A 19895-nucleotide genomic window follows, 5' to 3' on the forward strand; every position below is an offset into this window, starting at 1 on the left:
GCAATTAGTTTAAATTTGGGTAGGTTTAGTGTAAAGGACTAATCTCCATGATGAATGAAAAATCAATTTTTTGTTGGAAAAGATACCTATATGTAATTTTTGATGTATTTCAAACAAGATTATCTTTTAAAAAAATTATAAGAAGAATTGAATGATTAGATGTTTTTTATGGTGATTTTCTATAATGAGTAAAAAAATGACAAAAGTTATTATCTACAATATAATATTTTCATAATTAAGACTTAGATGTCTTTAAAAAAAAATAAAAAAGCAACACATTTTTTTATTATAATTTGAACTTAATTATTTGACTTAACAATGACTCAATAATCCACAGTATCATTAATAAACGTGCATTCATAAGTTAACCAGTGCACATAGTCAGCATCTGCACTGCGCCACTGTTGTCCACATGCACACAAACGTGCATTCATAGGAATTGTTGCCTTTCATCTTTACACGGCGGCCAAAAAAGTACTACCATCGTCTGCAGGCACGTTGTTGCCGTTCGCCAATCGCAAAGCAAAACGAGAGAAGGAAGAAGAACCTAGCTTTCTCCTACTTGTTCTAAATGATAACAATGACCTTCAATGAATGAGGAGATTAAGGGATCAAAAAATAACATTCGGTAACAATTTTATTCCCTTGATTTGGCAAAACAAGTGTAGTTCACATTCATCACATGGATTTATCCTGTTAGCAACAACGTGCCATTTTGACTTTGACGGAAAATTCTCAGCTTTGATCGAGTATAAATATGGGTAATACTTGATTTTTTTCTAATAAAAGTATGGATATGTACCAATTCATCTCTTACCCTATACATATAATTACTTAATTATCTGATATCTATATTACTTAATTACTTTTATTAGATTTTTATACTTACAATTTTTTGTTTATTCTTTTGAAGACTAAAGCTAAAATTCTAAAGACAAACATAAGTCATAAGAGACTATTTTTTCTCTCTCTCAATTCTCAAGTTCAAAGGATAGTTTTTAGGTGATGAGAATATGATTTTTATAATTTTTTACTAGAATAGAATTTTATATTTAATTATGTTAGTCGTCTAAACTTGACTTTTTGAATAAATAAGATATTTAATTTTGTTTTTTTAAATATTTTTTATTTTTTTAAAATTATTAGGCGAGGATGGCTATACCTGATCTTTAATAGGGACAATGATAAAATTTTTTTTCCTACTTATTAGAAATGAGTAAGGGGATGGTCTTGAGAAAATAGGGATGGAAAAGGGGAACCATATACTCATCCCGCTTTGCCATGTCTAATGGGGATGGATTAATGGTAGGATGAATTTGTGGTAACATTTATACATTTCTGTATTAAATTGATGATTTCAAAATTCAAGGATTAAATTGGTATTAAATGCATTTTGTAGGGACCAAATAGGTCATTTAGGATCTGATGGGTGTAATGAAAGAGAGTGAAAAAAGAATTAAATGAACAATTAAATGAAATAATACTCACATTTTTATAATCTAATTTAAAACTTTTATTTTTATAGAACAAACCCTTACCCTATGAAAATACTCAAATAATAAAAAATTATTAAATAAAATATAAGTTGAAGTAGAAAAATAGAGAAAAAAAAGATAATACAAAAATTTAAAGAAAATGAAAATGAAATAATTATGAAAGTTATAAAAGATAAATATAAATAAAAAAATAATAAAAGATATGAATAATAACAAATAGATTATTCATTAAAAAAATGAATGAATGAATTATTATTTAGTTATCTGCGGGTGAGTGGGCAAGTGAAGCATCTGGGAGTAGCTTTTTTTGTTAATTACTAATTGAATTATTATCCAAGTAGTCATAATCCATGTTAAGACTTGTGTTTTCTTAACTGACTTTGAATTCAAAATGGACCCCATGCTCTAATGTAGAAGTCCTTTCCTCGGAAAGTGTCCGATTACGAACGGAAGCGGCTCGAGAACATTCGCCGCAACGATGACATGATGGCTATCGTGAAATCGGAAAAAAATAAACCCAAAATGAAAACCCCAATCACCATCAGGCGCTCTCTACGAACCCGGGATTCCTAACAAATTGATAAATGCAGAGAAAAGAAAATGGCAAGGGCAAAGCAATATGATCAAACCAGCTTAAACAACTTTATTGAATATAGCATTATCCTTCTATACAAGATGGAGTGAAGCTATGTAGTTAGTTACAACAGAAAACTAATCTAACAAAAGAATATAAGCGGGAAATGGGAAAAGCTGATAAATGGTAAAACGAAAATAGCGTGCCAATGTGAAAATGCTAAGAATTCCGTCGATTCCATCCTGAGTTTTGTGGTCCTCTTTCCATGGCCGATGCTTGTCAAGGAACTCACTCTCATACCTCATTCCTTCAATCGCTCCTGGGTATGGCCCAAGCCTCTCATTCAATTACAGAAACACTAGGTGGTACCAAAGGTGAGAGATTTTTGAACGATGCAAATTTTAAAGAAGGGAAAAAGGAAAGTTCTTCCCTTAGGTTGGAATCTCTGCGTTTGGATCCGGAGAATATTGCGCGGGTTGTTCCCGGAAGGATAACCGATGTGCGGTTTTTTCCTTCCAATAGTGTCAAAATGATCGTGGCCGGTGACAAGCTTGAGAACATAGGGTTCTGGAATGTGGGACAAAGTGAGGTTCATTTATATTGTCCCCATCAAGCTCCCATTTCTGGGATCTCGATTCAGCCACATTGCTTGTCCAAGGTACCATGCCGTGTCTGCATTTGCAACCTTCACTGTCTATTTGCCAAGATTCTTTTATAACTTTTACCCTTACCAGCTAGTAGTTAACTAGAGACTCCAAATAATTAACCGCATAGCATGACTGGTTGTTAGGAATCTGTTTTCTTACACTACACATACACACACATTAGGATGGTTCTAACGGTAACATTTTTAATGTGTAACTTATTTTTGTCTGATAGATTTAAAGAAAATGAAGGGCGAGTCTGCGTTAAGATTACTTTTGAAATTACTTGATCCCTCTTCCCTGTCTCTATTTATCATATGTGTTATAGTTTGAGTGTGAATGTGATTTTAACAAAATGCAATGAGTGTCAGCTTCTCGGGCTTATAGTTTTATTTGGTTGAACTGAATTACTACATTAAAGGTGTACTTTTTATCATTGACCAGACATAATTCTGGTTGAATTAATTTGTTGCTACAACTAATTGTAGATAAATCAATGAACAATCCCCACTTTATTTTGTTTGATTTACATTTTGTCAGTTGCTGTTGTCAATTTTATATGCAGATATACACAAGTTGTTATGGTGGAATTGTTCGGCTAATGGATGCTGAGAAGGAAATCTTTGATCTTGTAGTTGATAGTGATGAATGTATATATACTCTCTCTCAACCAACAAATGAGGCAAACTGCCTATATTTTGCTGAGGGTTCTGGAGGTTTGACTATTTGGGATAACAGGATTGGAAAACGTTCGTCACATTGGGCTTTGCACAGAAAGAGGATTAACACAATAGATTTCAACTGTGAAAACCCTCATATTGTAGCTACTAGTTCCTCTGATGGAACTGCCTGCATCTGGGATTTGAGATATACTGATGGGGATATACTCAGCCCCTTGAGGATATTTACCCATGAAAGAGGTTTGCAATCTGCATACTTCTCTCCTTCTGGATGCAGCCTGGCAACTACAAGGTATGGAGTTTCTTCCATTCTAAAAGTTACCACTTTCCAATACTGAAAATATGGTATGTTGTGGGTATGCTTACTTATGTAATCTTTTATTTTTCATTATTCAATTGCTGACCTCACCAAGTTGGAAAATTATGTGTAGATGCTGTGTGATCCATGTAACTGATCTCGACCAGTGGGAAAAGGCTTTCGTTGTTGTTGACTTCTTGTACTAACTTTAGAAGCTCATGCTAATTTGATTCTAAAATGATTTTTATTATCAAACTGTATTTTATTTTTTGAAATGCATATTATCAAACTGTATTGAACTTGGTCTTTACATAACTTGGAGGATGCAGCTGTTATTCATCATAACAATCAGAATAGCCCATGCCGTTGTACTTTGAGCAGTTGAAAGGAAAAGAGTTATGACTCTAGAGAGCCCGCACATGTCTGCCATTCCGTGCAGATTGGATACACACTCTTAGGAGGTTGGGATGCTAGTAGGAGCTATGGGTGGACGTCGCACTAGGATGTTTTGTAAGATGCATTTTCGATGTGTTATACAATGATACTTGTATAGTTTTTTTATATTCCTGGCTTTCATTGTGATCATTTAAGTACGTCTGCTAGAATTGACTAGAAGTGATTTCATTATTAGTCAGGATTAGTAGATTGTCACTTATTCTTTAGTTTTGGTTAGTGATAATAAAGATGTCCGCTGAAATTGGGAACTGCGTTTTTCCGCTTACCTGGTTCTGATTGTTATCTCCATATATATAACTGTTTTTTTTCTATTGCACTCTTTCACTTTCTCTCTTTGAATTAGGGGTTCCACTCTAGTTATACCATATGTCTCCCCTGAAGTTATTTATCTTAATGGATACTGATATTTATATATTTCATTCTCTTAAAACTTTTATTCAATCTTTCTTTTTATCTTTTTCATCACATATCATTTATTTACATCTATCATTTTCTCTCTATTTTTCTCCTCTCCTTCTACCTAAAGCCATCCCAAAATGGGATTGGTGTTTATAATTTCCTATTGTAATACTATATGTTAGTCATGATAAATTTTTAAGAGTTTCATGTTGATGCAATGATGAAGTAACATGTTTTTAAAAGTGAATATAATTTAATTTATAGTCAATATAATTTAAATTTCACTTAAATATGTTTTTAGTTTAAATAATGCATATATTTATGATTTCAATTCTTTAAATTTTGTTGTTGGATTTGGTCCTTAAAAAAATTATTTGATGATTTTAGTTTCTAGTGTTTTTTTTAATTCTAATAAAATTGTAAATTTTCTATATAAATCCAACTTATATTGAAAGATATTCAATTTAGCTTCTATTATTTAAGAAACGTCAAGTTATTTTTAACATATAGTTACCTTGTCATAAGTTAACCGGTAAAAAATTATATTAACTGAAACGAAAAGGCAGAAGATGTGTATGAGATGATCACAAATTTATCATGCATTTATACATTGAGTTCACGTGTTTTTGTATTTTTTTTAAACATAGTTTTTTTTTTTTTTATAAATTCTTTTCGTTTAGCATTACTCGATTATTAATAACTTTCCCTAATAACACTAGCCACCACTTAATAATTTGATCATTACCAATGACATTTAGCTGTTTTTTTATTAATTGAACTTAATTATCTATGACTTCACGTTTTTAGTCTTTAAACCACACAAGATCTATACAGAAAAACTGTCAGATTAATCCTGTACGTTGAAATTAGTGATTAAAAAAACTTCAGAAAGTTTTAACTTGAAAAATCAAACCACTGTAAAGTTTGGATTGAACAATAAGCCACGATTATGTTAACTTAAACATATTATTTACTTTCCCGCCAGTGTGGGTTCGCGCCCAAACCCCCCCCCCCCCCCCCCCCCCCTCTCTCTATATATAAAAAACAAACCTAACTTTCAATTTCTTTCTTACAGTGATTCATTTTTTCGAAAACCAAATCCCTAATTTTCTGTCTCTTCAATGGCGCCTCAGAAACTGACCGATTACGAGCGCAAACGGCTCGAGAACATTCGCCGCAACGATGAAATGATGGCTGCCCTCAAACTCCATTCCAAAGCTACTCAACTCTCCAACTTCAAGCGTCCAAGGTACTCACTTTGTCTTCTCTCTCTTATTTCACTTTTCAATCATGAGAGGTTTAAACTTCCGTAACTTAATGTTGTTGTTGTTGTTTTTTTTTTTCTCGCAATTGTCATTTTGTCAGGGTGGGAACCAAATCCTACAACATGAAATCGGAAAAGAAACCCAAAACCGAAACCCCAATTGTGATTAGGCGCTCCCTGCGAACCAGGGGAATTCCGCCAGATTCCAAAGGTCTTGACGGAGATTCCGTGGGTCCCACCACTCCCAGAAAAACCGAACCTTCCGTTGTAAGTCTGGGTCGTATTTCCATGGCTGATGCTCGAGAAAGCGATCACTCAGATAGCTTCTTCGTTGAATCACTCATGGGTATGGCCCAATTGAAAGCCCAATATGCTAGTGTTGAAAAGGGGAAAGTGGAGGCTTCCCTTGGGTTGGAAGCTCTGTATTTGGATCCCGAGAATATTGCGCGGGTTGTTCCTGGAAGGATAACCAGTGCACGGTTTTTCCCTTCCAGTAGTGTCAAAATGATCGCGGTGGGTAACACGTTTGGGAATGTTGGGTTTTGGAATGTGGGACAAAGTGAGGTTCATTTATACCGTCCCCATCGAGCTCCCATTTCCGGGATCTTGATTCAACCACATTGCTTGTCCAAGGTACCATGATGTGTCTGAATTCGCAACAATTACTGCTTATTTGTCAAGTTTCTTTTATAACTTTTACCGGTTATTAGTTACCTTAAGACTCAAACTAATTAACTTCATAGTGTTGCTTTTAGGAAATTGTTTTCTGATACTGGTAGAATATGCTCATTTGTCTGTACGGGAAATGCACTCGTTTGGTCTGTTTGCCATACACTGATAAAGCATGCGTGCATGTTAACTGTGTTTGTCTAGCATATTTTTATTAGATGCATTCTGTTCTTAGTGGGAAATTTGAGGTTAAAGTGGAAAGTGTTAGCTTTTTGGGCTTATAATATAATCTGGTTGAATATAATTACTATGCTTGTGGTTTACCTTGTACCCCAGTCTAGACATATTTATGGTTGAATCAATTTGTTTCTGCAGTCAATCAATATTCCCAACTTTATTTTGTCTGCTTTACGTTTTGTTAGCTGCAGAATTGTCTGATGCTGTGAACAATTTTATATGCAGATATACACAAGTTGTTATGATGGAATTCTTAGGCTAATGGATGCCGAGAAGGAAATCTTTGATCTGGTATTTGAGAGTGATGAAAGTATATTTGCTCTCTCACAACCAACAAATGAGACAAACTGCCTATATCTTGCTGAGGGTTCTGGAGGTTTGACTATTTGGGATAACAGGATTGGAAAACGTATGTCGCACTGGGTTTTGCATGAAAGTAGAATTAACACAATAGATTTCAACTGTAAAAACCCTCATATTGCAGCTACTAGTTCCACTGATGGAACTGCCTGCACCTGGGATTTGAGATATACCGATGGAGATAAGCTCACAGCCTTGAGGACATTTACCCATAAAAGATCTGTACAATCTGCTTACTTCTCTCCTTCTGGATGTAGCCTGGCAACTACAAGGTGTGGAGTTTCTCCCATTCTAAAAATTACTAGTTTTATGCTTACTTGTGTGGTACTGTGGTCTTTTATTTTTCATTATTCACCAACTATAGAAGTGCTTGATAACTTGATTCCAAAACATTATTAATTATCCAGCTGTAGTGAAGCTGGTTTTTACCTAATTGTGATTTTGCTTGGATGGGCTTAATATAATAATCTCTTGATGGACAGCTTGGACAACACAATTGCTATTTACAGTGGAGTTAACATGGAGGATGCAGCTGTTATTAATCATAACAATCAGACTGGCAGATGGCTTTCTACTTTCAGGTACGGTTTCTGGGGGAGTATCTTAAGATTGACTTGTTATTTTGTCATCTTCCTAACTTCCCGTATCCTGCAAAAGTATTTTCTAATCAAAGCTTGGGATTTTAAACTCTTCAGAGCTGATTTTTACATTTTCAAACAAGCTTCCACTCTTCAGAGCAGAAAAGGTTTTATTTGATCAGCATAAGCTGAAACTTTTGTGTAGTTATACTACGAATTTGTGATGCCACTGCAAACTTGCTGATACCTTATAAATTGCCAACTTATTCTTAAAAAAAGAAGTTGACTTTTGTGAACTTTTGTTGTAGCAGAGCAAAATGGGGTTGGGATGACTCATATCTCTTTGTTGGAAATTTGAAAAGAGGAGTTGATGTTGTCTCAGCAGTTCAAAGGAAGATGGTTATGACTCTAGAGAGCCAGCACATGTCTGCCATTCCTTGCAGATTTGATACACACTCTTACGAGGTTGGGATGCTAGCAGGAGCTACAAGTGGAGGCCAGGTTTATATTTGGACGTCGCGCTAGGATAGGATGTTTATTTAATATCCACTTCTGTTATATGTTATAAAATGAAACTTCTATAGTTTCTGATTCCATACTGTTTTCATGTGACATGTGAAGTATTTTCAAATATGCTAAGTACCTCTACAAGTGGAGGACTGACTTCCTCCTTTTCTATTTCCATGCAGAAGAGCTGGTCGTGCTTGTTGCATTAAACAACAAATAACATGATGTACATAATATTTTTTTTAAAATAATTAATAAAGTTTAAAGAAGAAAATAATAAAAAGTGTATACATACACTATTAATATATATTTTTTATTTTATTTATAAGATCTAATTACCTAATTCATTAAGATTAAGAATAGTAATTTACTAGTTAATAGTAATAAATATGTTCAAAACTCTGGTTTTTTTTTAAAACTACCCTCGTAAATATTTTTCTTTTTCTTCGAATGTCTGTCAATACAATTAATTAGGATTATTTTAGTTTAAATAATTAATTAGGAGTATGGATTGGATCTTATAACAAAAAACTAACATCATTTTTAATTTGAGTCTAATAAATACAAACGTTGATGTTATGAAAAATCATAACATTTCTTAAATGATTAAAACAGTTTTATTATTGTTTAAAATGTTTATTTAATTTAACTTTTACTCCCCCGTTTTAAAACAATTTTCTTTTGTTTTCCAAAACAATGCCATCTTTGTATTAAAATAAGTGTTGTATTAGAGAAAAAAATTATTTTAATAAAAAATATTTTAAAATAAGTGTTATATTTGATTTTTTAGTTTAACATTAATTATTCTTTTTTAGCAATATTACTAATAAATATTATTTTAGTTTTTAAATTTAATATTAATATTATATTTCATCTATTTAATAATTAATTTTGTAAAATATTATTTTTTGTCTATTTATTAATTTTTCTTGATCTGTGTAAAATAACTTAGAAAAACACTTATTTTCCAATGGAAGTAATAATCTTTTTATACTATTTTTTTCCAACAATATCCTTAGACATAATTCAAAAGATAAATTAATACTAATGAAACATTTTTCATAAAAATAAGTTGGTGGATAGTAGACTGCATTGTTATTGGAGGTCAGTGGAATAATTTATGACTAAAGTAATTAAAAATGAGTGTATTTTAATCTAAATTTATATCAATTGTTTGTTTTTTAATCAATGTGTCACAACTTTAAAGATCATTGTTTTGAATAAGAGAAAGTAAATGTTTTTTTCTCACCCTCCTCTAGTAGTAAAACAAATAAAAATATTAAAATTTGAAATTTGGAAATTAATTAAACTATATATTCATAAATATTTAGGTTTACTTAATGTCTAAAAATATTTATTCACAAGATATTGTGAAATAAAATCGTATTTATACTGTTCAAATTGAAAACCATTTGTAACTATTATTATATTAAAAATTTAATCAGTAAGATTATTAGAAAAAATAATTGACTATTTGATTTTAAGTGAAAGAACATTTGTTTGATATTAGGATAAAATATTATAAATTTAATTTAATACATATTTTTTTATCTTATGTATTTAATGCATGCGTTAAGAGTATTAATTATGTTAATCATATTATGTTAATGCTTTCATTTTAGACGAATGCTAAATATTAATTATTATTTTATTACATTATTTTTTTATAATACATTTTTTTATTAAATTTAAAAACATTTAATATATTACCACAAATCAATAATTTAAGAATCTCCAAAAGTGGGTTATTTTAACTTTTTTTCTGACTACTCTTATTAAAATATAAAAGATCCTTCAATTAACATTTAAATACTATCACTTTAAAAAAAAAGTGTCTTAACTTTACCTTAATACACTTAGTTACAGCCAAATTATCAACTTATATTTATAATAAAAACCATTTATGTAACAAAAATGGACACTATTGATATAGATGTTAAAAATGTCATTACAAGTCAAGCATAAAAAAAATGCTCGGCTTATATCAGACCTGATAAGACAATAAGAATACTTTTTTTAGTCAGTAATTGGGGTAGATGCCATTTGTTTTGAAATAACCATTGGGAATAAGCAGTTTGCACGATAAAAAGTTTATAAATTCACAGGGTTAACATTACTAAATTAAAATACCACACATCAAAATGATTTGTAGGAATATTAAATTTAAAAATTATTAATGAAGGAAAATTAATAAGAGATTTTTTTTCAAGCAAGATGAAAGAATTTCAAATATCACCTAAAATGAAAAAAAAAATTCAAATAGCACAATAAAATTTACATATTAAGAGAATTATACTACTATATCTAAACAAATTTTGAAACAAGAAATTTGTATTGTATTTTAACTAAACATAGTATTTTAAATATAATAGGAATTAAATTCACATTCACATTCACTCTAAATTCCTTTGAATTTTGAAATCCCTTAATGCTTTCCTAAATGTGTAAAGAATAGATTTATCATGCTTTCCTAAATACAACACGCCTTTCTCTCTTGTACTCTATTTCGTCTCTCTGGTGCATGATTATAAGAGCTCTTCTTACCTGCAAAACCCAACAATAAAAATATTAACAAGTCTCGCTGATAAACTGAGATGTCAACAGAAGAAAAAAAAACACAAAACTGCTTCAAGCTGTAACCGAGTTTTGAGCAGCAGTTTTATTGTTCATTCAACAAGGCCTCAAGTCTGATTATCTGCTGGACTTGCCAGTTGTTACTGTAAGAATGTCATTTAATGTTGGTGACTTTGGTGTTTGTGTGTGCTCATGATGTTAAAGACACTAGCAAATTTCCAAAAGACAAATCCAGTTTCAAACGTGCATCTTTTAAAAGTTGGAACCAAGTGGTGACATCAAATTCAGGATTGCAAGCTATGAGACCATCTTTTCCGTTAAGTGGCTATTTGGTACTTACAATAGATTCATTCATCCCCATTCTGCTGAGGTCATCAATCAGCCTTCTTTCTGATATGTGGTTTCCAATCCCAATTCTTCTCTTTATCTGAGTTTCAGCTTGCTGCTCACAATGTAAAGTAATCCGTTAGGATACTAAGCTAGACGGAAAAAACAAGATGGTCTATGTTTATCACAAGACAAACCTTTATCTCATTTGCCATATCAGGTGTAAGATTTATTTGTTGGTTTATTCCCGACTTAGCTGCATCCATTGTGGACACGGTGAAAAGCCTTACTGCTTCTTGCACATTCTCCTCAGTAGCAAGATGAGATCTGGTGCAAGAATTAATCATCAAGGTACATTTTGTCAGAAGAAAGATGCATGGACCAACAAAAGAATAAAACAAAAAAGCGCTCTAAAAAAAGGAAAAACAGAAGAAAGATGATTAATACAAGAAATTTTACTAATTTTGGCTAAGCTGAACATATTTAGGGAACAACACATGCAAATGCAATGATGGAATCATGGAACTAGTTTTCAGTTAAAAGCATAGGCCAGTAACACTTCACACTGTTGTCTACTACATTATTCAATCAATTGATCTATCCACTAAATAGAAAATTTAGGAAAGTCACCTAAGAAATTTGAGCCCTATTTATGTGAACCTTTTTCTGGATACATTTTATGAAAAATGTGTTCTGATTGTTAGCAGAGCACTAAAACTACTTAACAAATTTGGATTGACAACATGCATTATAAGCCCCATGATAGCAAATGAAATTTTTTGCACTAAAGATAGTAATATCCCATGCAGGCACCGACTGTATTCTCATTTTTTCATGAAATTGCACCAAGAGTTTCGGATAAAAGGTACCAAGTGCAACAAAGAATACAACCAATACTTACAGTTTCATCTTTGCAAGTGCCTCACTCAACCTAACAATAGCTTCCAACTGCCTCACAGTAATTGGTATTGCTGCAGCTTCTCCAGTTTCATTCGCTTGTTGTCTCATATCCTGTATATTTATTTTTCAAAAAATAAAAAGTGAATTGTTTCTTAAAGAATAACCATTACATCAAATCAGCATTCACAGGAGAATATGGCAACATATAGTACCAAATAGATTTAATTCAGGAAGGACATCCAGAGAAACAGGAAAAAAAAAACAATGGGTTTCAAACATCTTCAACTTCCAATATAACCAGATCAAATCTAAAGGCCGAAACAAATTTCTGTACATTAATTGAAAACATTCATGAATACCTGTCTGATTTTCACATAATGATTCTGCAATAATGTTGTTGCTGATTCTGATAGACGAGGGTGGCATTGAGTTCGACAATATTGCAAATACCTATTTAGATAACAGCTCAAAGTTCATTCTCTCAAATGATTGAAAGAACTGAACGAAAAGTCAACGGCTAAGTTCATAGGTATTGCATACCTCTTCAGCCAATTCTCTTCTTTAAAAGTTCTGCTTTCTCCCATCCTTCCACCAGCTGATTTATGAACCTTTATGATATGATTAGCTATTATCTGCAAACATCAATCATCCAGACCTGAGGACTATTACAAATCAAGTCATATGTAAAAACTATTTGTTAGCACCCCAAATATGGACTCACTGGGCCCACAATTTAGAGGGTTTATTCCAGAAGGAATACGAAAAGGAATGAGTGCTGAGGTGGCAGAGAGAGAGAGTGGTGGGTTTTGGGTTGTGAAGGGAATTCTGTTATAGGGGGTCCTGAGGGGAGGAGAGAGGGCATTCGTGGTTAAAGTTAATTATGGGCAGAGAGCATTTGTGCGACTGAAGGAGCTTTGCTCTGGGCAGAGTAGGGAGAAGAGAGTAGTTAGGTGCATTCAAAGGTAGCAAAGTACCATAAGAACAAAGATACAAAACAGTCAATTACCTTGTCTTGACTGTACATTCTGACGTCTTTCACAATGAAAATTAAATCAAACCTAGAAAGAATAGTTGTCTGCAAGTCAATGTTATCCTGTGCAGTCTGGAAAAACATTAAAGGCAGCTATTAGTCTCTTTTAATGACGATATGCTTTTTTACAAACTGAAAAAAGATAAAAGAGGGTTATATGGTAGTAGACCTTAAGATCATCGTATCGGCCTGATGGAGGGTTGGCAGCAGCAAGAACTGAAGTCCTTGAATTAAGAACAGTTGTTATTCCAGCTTTGGCTATAGATATAGTTTGTTGTTCCATGGCCTCGTGAATAGCAACTCTACATCATGGAAACCATATAAAATTTCGTCATAAATCAACAATGATGACCTAGAAATAAAAAAACATCAGACACTAAGTACCTATCTTCTGGCCTCATCTTATCAAACTCATCAATGCAGACAACACCTCCGTCAGCCAAGACCATGGCCCCTCCTTCAAGATAGAACTCACGCTAAAGGGTGCATAGAACATGAATCAGAGACTTAAAAAGGAAAGTTGATGGAGTTCAAGCTTATGATTATACCTCAACAAGTAGTATAGTATAAATTGGCTGTCTAATACAAACAGTTTAGGAAGGGAAGAACTTACAGTGCCACTATCTTGGATTACAGACGCGGTCAGGCCAGCCGCTGATGAGCCTTTTCCAGAAGTATAAACAGCAATAGGGGCAGTCTTTTCAACAAACTTCAGAAACTGTAAAAGGTAATGCAAGTGGCAGTGGCACAATCAGTTTTTAACAACTAAATTGCCTCAAATTAATTAAAAAATTGGTCCAGTGAAATATATAGAAATATATTACTAACCTGTGACTTTGCTGTAGATGGATCACCCAGAAGCAATACATTGATATCACCTCTTAACCGGACTCCATCAGGCAAATTCTGTTTGCAAAGAAATGGGTCATATGATAGATTTATGTTATTATGTTATTCTCCAATAAAATAAAGGGGCATTCATAGACAATGGTATACCTTTCTTGACCCTCCAAACAGAAGACAGGCTACGGCCTTTTTGACTTCCTCGTGCCCAAATATAGAGGGAGCAATCATGGAGCAGATATTTTTATACGCATCAGGTTCGGAAGCAAATTTTTTGAATTCTTCTATCTGCAAACAATACCATCATTTGTAGGTAACTATGATATTGAGTAGGATTGAAAATTCAGTCTGGGTTCATAAATTGGGGAAAGAAAAGTATGCTACAACCTATATAAGAGTAGGGAAATCACAACTGGTATACAGTATTTGAAAGGAGAAGGTAAAATACTTCAAACATTGAAACTCATGAAGTTACATTGCAAGTAAAATTTCACAGGAACCACAGAACACTTTAAACATTCTGCTAAGATGTGATATCCATGGACGCAACTGGCAAGTGACAAGGTATAAAGCAGGGAAGCAGTCAATTTATAAATTGTTTCAGGTTTCACCACTGACCTCATCTTGTGTAAATGCTGCTGGACCACGAGAGTTGGTCTCATTTGTTTCTTCTATTCCTACAACCCTAATATAAGGCTGTCTAATTGCAACTGCTCCTTTGTGGCTGCATATAACACAATATATTTGAAGCCAGACACCAATTACAGATGGGAGAATGAAAAAAAAATTAAATATACAAAAATTAAATTGGTGATGAATCTCACGATGTATTAGAGTTAGAAGCCTGGTAGATACTGAAAATTCCCATGATTGTCAATCTTGAGCCAGGTACCACTGTCTGAACCAGATGTCGATCAACAGAGAGAAGCAAGTTTCTAGGAAGCTCACCAGTTGGAACATCCTTCAATAATCACAGCATTACATATGGTTATAATTTCAATTTTCAAGTGACTTTAATGTTTTATATTTATTCAAATTTGTATTAATACCTCTGGATTTTCTTGCATCTTCAAAGTTTGTTGATCAACATATCTGCTCTTGTCAGGAACCACGAGCCAGGGATCAATTGGACAAGGTTCTTCACCAGGCTACAAAATTCCTTTACCTCGTAAGAGACATCCCAAAATAAAAATAAAAAAGTAAAGCATATCATGTGTCATGCAAAACAAACAAAAGCAAGAACTAAACCTGAGGAACATGATCACAAGATCGAGGAACAATTGCTCCACCAAGTCCTGGCCGACACGGAACCTGTTTTCCTTTCTTACAATTCTTACATATCAGGGTAACATAAGTGGCCTTTGCCTTAGTTCTGGACGCAGCAATAGTAATCCCAGCAATTTTGACAAGCTTTGATATATATTGAGCCTGTAGAAAGAAAACCCCAATGAGATTTGCTGATTCAATGCCAAGAAACTTCAGGCAATTAGAAAAAAAAATCTCAATTTGAATAATAAACACAAAAACCACAATCAAACCCACTTACCCCGAGCGATCTCATCGACACGGGATCCTCTTTGGATGTGAGCAGAATCTGAACATCACCGGGCGTCTGATCCTCCATATCTCCGGTATCCCCAGCCACCTTCGTCTTCAAATTCACGAGAACCTGAGCCGCTGCAGCTTCGAACTAAAACAGCAAAAACAAAAAAAAAAGGTTAAAACAGAAAACATGTGCTGTTGAGTTGAGAGAGAGAGAGAGAGAGAGAGAGAGAGAGAGAAAGAGATAGTACCAATGGCAAGACATCGGCGGGGTTAGAGCGGAGTTTATCGGGAAGGTCGGAGTCGAAGGTGTCGAGATCTCCCATATCGACGAGAAGGAACTTAGGGTTATGGAGGAGACTCTCCCTGTAAGGGAAGACATTGTTGGTGGTCTCGAAGTTTCGGATGAATTCCTTGAATTTCTGGATGAGAGAGTGGTTCGAATCGGTGCCGGCTTCACCGCGGGCACCGGAACCGTCGTCGCCGGCGAGCGCTTGGTCGCTGTAGTAGACGGCTCCTTCGTCCCAGCCTGACATCTTCTCTCAATCTCGTTAGGGTTTCAGTTTTTTTCGATTGAAGAAAGGAAAGAAAGAAAGAGACAAAGAAGAACGACTCTCCGAAGAACGTTAGGATATGAATTTGTTCGATTGAAAGAAAGGGGCTAAGAAGAAGGGTGATTTTGGCGGGAAAGCTATGGCGGGAAAGTATTGGCGGGGTGTGAGTGTGACACTGATGTTGGCACGGATGTATCTATACTTTATAAACTTTTTTATTCTCAATTTTTTAATTTTAGCAAATTTTACTCTCAAATTAATCTGACCCATTTTATGTTTTACTTTTTAAAGAAATTTGAAAATTTTAATTTTTATTATTTGTTTGTTAATTAGTATAAAAGTGAGACATAAAATTTATAAAAAAAATTGAGCAACTTCGTCAAAAAAAAAATAAAAAAAATAGATGTAAGATTTTTTAAAATAAGCTGCAGATAAAAAATACAACTATGTGAAAAATAAAATAAAAAAGATAAAATTTATAAGTTTTTTAAAAAGTAAAAGATAAAATATGTCAAATTAAAGTACAATCAAGTCCATTTTATATAAGGGTGAGCGTTTGTAGTATATCTACCTTTATCTGCATTTTTATTATTTGGAATATCCACCATCATTTATTAAATTCGATTTTGATGATATGTGAAATAAGATTGAGACAATTTGATTTGTTAACGTGATATATCAATTTTAATTTTAATATTATGTATGGTTAAATTATTAAATTAAAGAACCATAAAATTTAAATTTATTATTTATACATAATTTCTTAAACAATTTTTTTTGAAAGTAAAATATGACGTAGACTGAGTTGAAACGACTCAAAATTAATCTTAAAAATATTAATCTTGGGATGAGTTAGATTGTTGCGATGAGACGATCCCTAATTTAAAATTTATGAAAATATTAAAGAGGACATTCTCATTTGCTATATAATTTAAAACTCTTTTATTCTTTAACTAGTATTGTAAATTATCTCACTATTTTTTTCAACCTCTCACATTAATTACTTTCCTCTCAATAAACATCTTAATAAATAAATCTATAACTTATAACAAAAATAAAATAGATATTCTCATTTCGTCAACAATTTTTTAAAACTGTTACCATTCAAATGTTTCGGGAGCTTATATTTATATTTCAAACGTAGTAAATAGAAAATTCACTGTTACAATCGAGGGTCAGTTTACAAATAAATGTAACTTTGACACTACAATAATACATAAATAATGCTTTACAATAGATTACCATTAGGGAACCCTCTGGCCCTGGGTTACTAAACCTGTATTATCTATTATTGTCTTCTAGATTTATATGATTATCAATAACAATGAGGGTGCATCCAGAAATTTCAAATGACACCCTAAGACATTGCCTCAGATTTATGTGACATGATAATTGTTGTGCAATATGTCAATTACCACTACTAGGCAAGAAACCTTCATGTTGTAGATACCATAATGCACCCTCTGCCGCACTCTCTGCTGCATCTTTCTTCTTTGACAGAGGTTCCCCAACAAACTCTAAAATCAAATTCTGGGCCTCTTCTATCTCTAAGGTCACCTTGCAAGTAAATCTAAAAATGGAACAATAAACAAATGCAAGTGAAAGTTCTATGTACCCTGAAACGAAGGAACCTAGAGTCGTTAAGAAAACAACACACGGAATGCAAGTGAACCAAGTTTTATATATATACTAAATATTGATGAAAAAGATTACAAATTTCAACTATAATTATCATCATCCATTCATCACCAGTGTCAAAAATTCAGAAATGTAATTGATTTGAATGAGAAAATCCACCCTTTTTTCATGGAGATGCTTAAATTACACAGCCCTTTAAGGACACCACTCCAGTCTACAAAATTTGAATGTTTGTTGTTTATACTTTAGTCCATGTTAATATAAACAAGTTTTTAGGGATATTTTTCTTTTCTTTTGGCTGTGATTCTCATTATCATTGATAGCTAGTTTTGAACTTCTATTGTTAACTTTGGATTTTCAGAGGATGAAATGAAGATCCTGAGTGAAATTCCAAAGCTGAAACCTGATAGTACGGATGTTTAAAACTTCATTTTATTTTTAAAGTAACTCACTGTTTCAGGTGGTCTGGTCCCTCTTTCTTGCAGCATTCAAATGAAGGAGGTTTCCAGCAATACGCAGCACATAATTCATACAATCGTGATCTTGCTGTTCCTTTGTACAAAAAATATGAAACAATATTCAGGATTAACAGAGACGCAGTATCGACAAAAATACTATGATTTTTATACTACCTGTCCCAGACGAGTCACTGCCACAATCACGATTTTCAAATATTTGACTAAGCTTTCCCTTAGCAGAAGATTGAAGCCGTTGGCCAAAAGGTTTCACACATGGAGAGCATATTTCATCTGTCAGTTGCATAGGGCAAATTTCTGGGTTAGAGTTGTTGTACGGGTCAGCATTAACCACTATGTGCTTGGCAGTATTGGTATCTGTTACATCAATGGGAGTTTCATCATAGCCAATAAGTTTTGGTTCCATTTTAGAAGTTGATTCCAGAACTTCTTCCAGGGTTTTTGACTTAGCTTTCCAACCTTGAGCCTGCACATCCACACCCATGACTGTTAAATTCAAACAATATAGTTCCTGGAGTTGTAGCTAGGGAAGATAAAATGCATCTAGCCAAGTGTTTTGTACAACAATACAGTACTAGGCTTAGGGAATTTGTGTTTAATTATGCATGTTGAAGAAGAAATTCACCAAGGAATGTTGAGAATTGAGATATTAATGTTAGTTCTTAAGTTCTGCATTAATTGTCATTGCATATAGCTATACTACAGCTTCAATAATTGTACTAGACAGATACTTGCACTCTTCCTTGTTAATAACAAGACCTCTCTGTACAGTGCCTTGCCACTGATATAACACAAATACAGATTTCTCTCTACAGGGATGATGTCAAAGAAAAAAATCAAGGAGATATCAGATTTAAGGGCTAGTTCCCAGTATTAGTAATATGCTGATGCGGGTGAATATGAACCACTTTCATCCCTTTTATTTATTTATTTATTTTAAAAGAAAGCTCTTATAAAATGACGGTTGAAAAACTAAAAAACTACAATTGTGTTTTGGCACGAGAATGGGTTTTAAAAGATACTACCTCCGATCCTCTATATAAGTAACAAAAGACAACATTTTCTTGGTCTTAATTATAAGAAACACAAAACTACTTTATTGTTAAATTTCCTTTTTACTCCTAATTAACTGTGAGGTCTATCAATGATATATACTCATTTTCCCATGAAAGTGGGTGCATTTATGAACTATCAACAAAACAAGGTGTTGGAAAGAGGAGCATTTAATGATAATTTCCTTTCAAGTAGCTTAGTTAATAGTTAGTTGGGTTTAATGTATCTTAGGAAGTTGTGATATTTTAATTGTTCTCTTGAAAACAGAATTAGTTATTTATTATCCATGTAATCATTCTGATTATAAATAAATCAATCTGCTGGGTGGAAGATAAAACCCAAAAAGACATATTCAAAATAGTTTTGCTTCTCTCATTCTCTTCTTAACATGGTATCTATTAGAGTATGTACTTGTATAACTGTGAAAATAGTTTTCTAGAATAATTGTAAGGGCTGTTAGCTAACAGCACCCCTCTAGTGTTAGACAACAGATTATATGTTTGTAAGGGCCGTTAGCTTTTGCTAACAGCACCTCACTAGTATTAGGAAGTCAGAGTCTGTTAGTGTTAGTTCAGAGGGTCAGAAGTCTATATATACCTTTGTTGTAACTAACTCTAATTAAGTTTTTAGATCACAATAATACCAGTTTCCTTTCTCTCTAGTTTTCTCTCTTTCTTTCTCTCATTTTCTCGAATATGGTATCTAGAGCCATTTTTTTGTAGTTATTGTTCCTTCTCAAGTTCCAGATCCGTGCATCCATAGCTTCCGCTCCTTTGAATCTCGTTTCTCAGCCGTT

The 19895-nt window shown here is 33.2% G+C and overlaps 3 protein-coding genes and 1 pseudogene across 9 annotated transcripts in view; 2 read left to right on the forward strand and 2 right to left on the reverse strand.

Annotated features, from left to right (window-relative positions):
- Positions 1-757: 757 nt before the first annotated feature.
- Positions 758-4234, forward strand: LOC114373240 (annotated as a pseudogene).
- A 1371-nt stretch (positions 4235-5605) lies between these two features.
- Positions 5606-8339, forward strand: LOC114375025 (WD repeat-containing protein 76-like). 2 transcript variants are annotated; one of them, XM_028332763.1, is made up of 5 exons: positions 5606-5796; positions 5913-6444; positions 6943-7349; positions 7560-7658; positions 7964-8339. In XM_028332763.1, exons 1-5 carry the CDS (start codon positions 5669-5671, stop codon positions 8178-8180), a joined length of 1383 nt encoding a protein of 460 aa, XP_028188564.1. In that variant the 5' UTR covers positions 5606-5668; the 3' UTR covers positions 8181-8339. The 2 variants fall into 2 exon arrangements, with proteins under 2 accessions (XP_028188564.1, XP_028188565.1); XM_028332764.1 differs by having other exon boundaries at positions 7967-8339.
- Positions 8340-10435: 2096 nt separating this feature from the next.
- LOC114374111 (DNA replication licensing factor MCM5-like) lies at positions 10436-16084 on the reverse strand. Its single transcript, XM_028331713.1, has 18 exons — positions 15630-16084; positions 15383-15526; positions 15085-15264; positions 14886-14984; positions 14661-14797; positions 14455-14560; positions 13990-14124; positions 13822-13899; positions 13607-13711; positions 13378-13469; positions 13163-13295; positions 12970-13065; positions 12504-12595; positions 12323-12413; positions 11965-12074; positions 11261-11390; positions 11077-11178; positions 10436-10706 (listed from the first exon to the last, which is right to left on the reverse strand). The coding sequence occupies exons 1-18, from the start codon at positions 15912-15914 to the stop codon at positions 10623-10625; spliced, it is 2199 nt and encodes a 732-aa protein (XP_028187514.1). The 5' UTR covers positions 15915-16084; the 3' UTR covers positions 10436-10622.
- Positions 16085-17029: 945 nt separating this feature from the next.
- The window catches only part of LOC114376309 (dicer-like protein 4), a 42231-nt gene continuing 39365 nt past the window's right edge, over positions 17030-19895 (reverse strand). For 3 of the 6 annotated variants that reach the window (XM_028334383.1, XM_028334381.1, XM_028334386.1), the window contains exons 23-25: positions 18203-18512; positions 18023-18122; positions 17030-17502 (exon numbers count right to left, since the gene is read on the reverse strand). In XM_028334383.1, coding sequence (XP_028190184.1) covers positions 17340-17502; positions 18023-18122; positions 18203-18512 — 573 coding nt within the window. In that variant the 3' untranslated portion in view covers positions 17030-17339. Of the gene's footprint in view, positions 17549-18022; positions 18123-18202; positions 18513-19895 lie in introns of all 6 variants that reach the window. The other 3 variants (XM_028334382.1, XM_028334385.1, XM_028334384.1) reach the window with 3 other exon arrangements.

This window comes from Glycine soja, chromosome 11, assembly GCF_004193775.1.
Source record: "Glycine soja cultivar W05 chromosome 11, ASM419377v2, whole genome shotgun sequence".
In the NCBI taxonomy this organism is placed as follows: domain Eukaryota; kingdom Viridiplantae; phylum Streptophyta; class Magnoliopsida; order Fabales; family Fabaceae; genus Glycine; species Glycine soja.

Coding starts and splice junctions, on each gene's coding strand:
- LOC114374111 (XM_028331713.1), bottom strand. CDS start 15,914: ATGTCAGGCTGGGACGAAGGAGCCGTCTACTACAGCGACCAAGCGCTC. Junction 13,296..13,377: donor AAGATGAGGCCAGAAGATAG/GTACTTAGTGTC, acceptor TCCATGATGTAG/AGTTGCTATTCACGAGGCCA. Junction 12,075..12,322: donor ATTATGTGAAAATCAGACAG/GTATTCATGAAT, acceptor ATAAATATACAG/GATATGAGACAACAAGCGAA.
- LOC114375025 (XM_028332763.1), top strand. CDS start 5,669: ATGGCGCCTCAGAAACTGACCGATTACGAGCGCAAACGGCTCGAGAAC. Junction 6,445..6,942: donor AACCACATTGCTTGTCCAAG/GTACCATGATGT, acceptor TTTTATATGCAG/ATATACACAAGTTGTTATGA. Junction 7,350..7,559: donor TGTAGCCTGGCAACTACAAG/GTGTGGAGTTTC, acceptor CTTGATGGACAG/CTTGGACAACACAATTGCTA.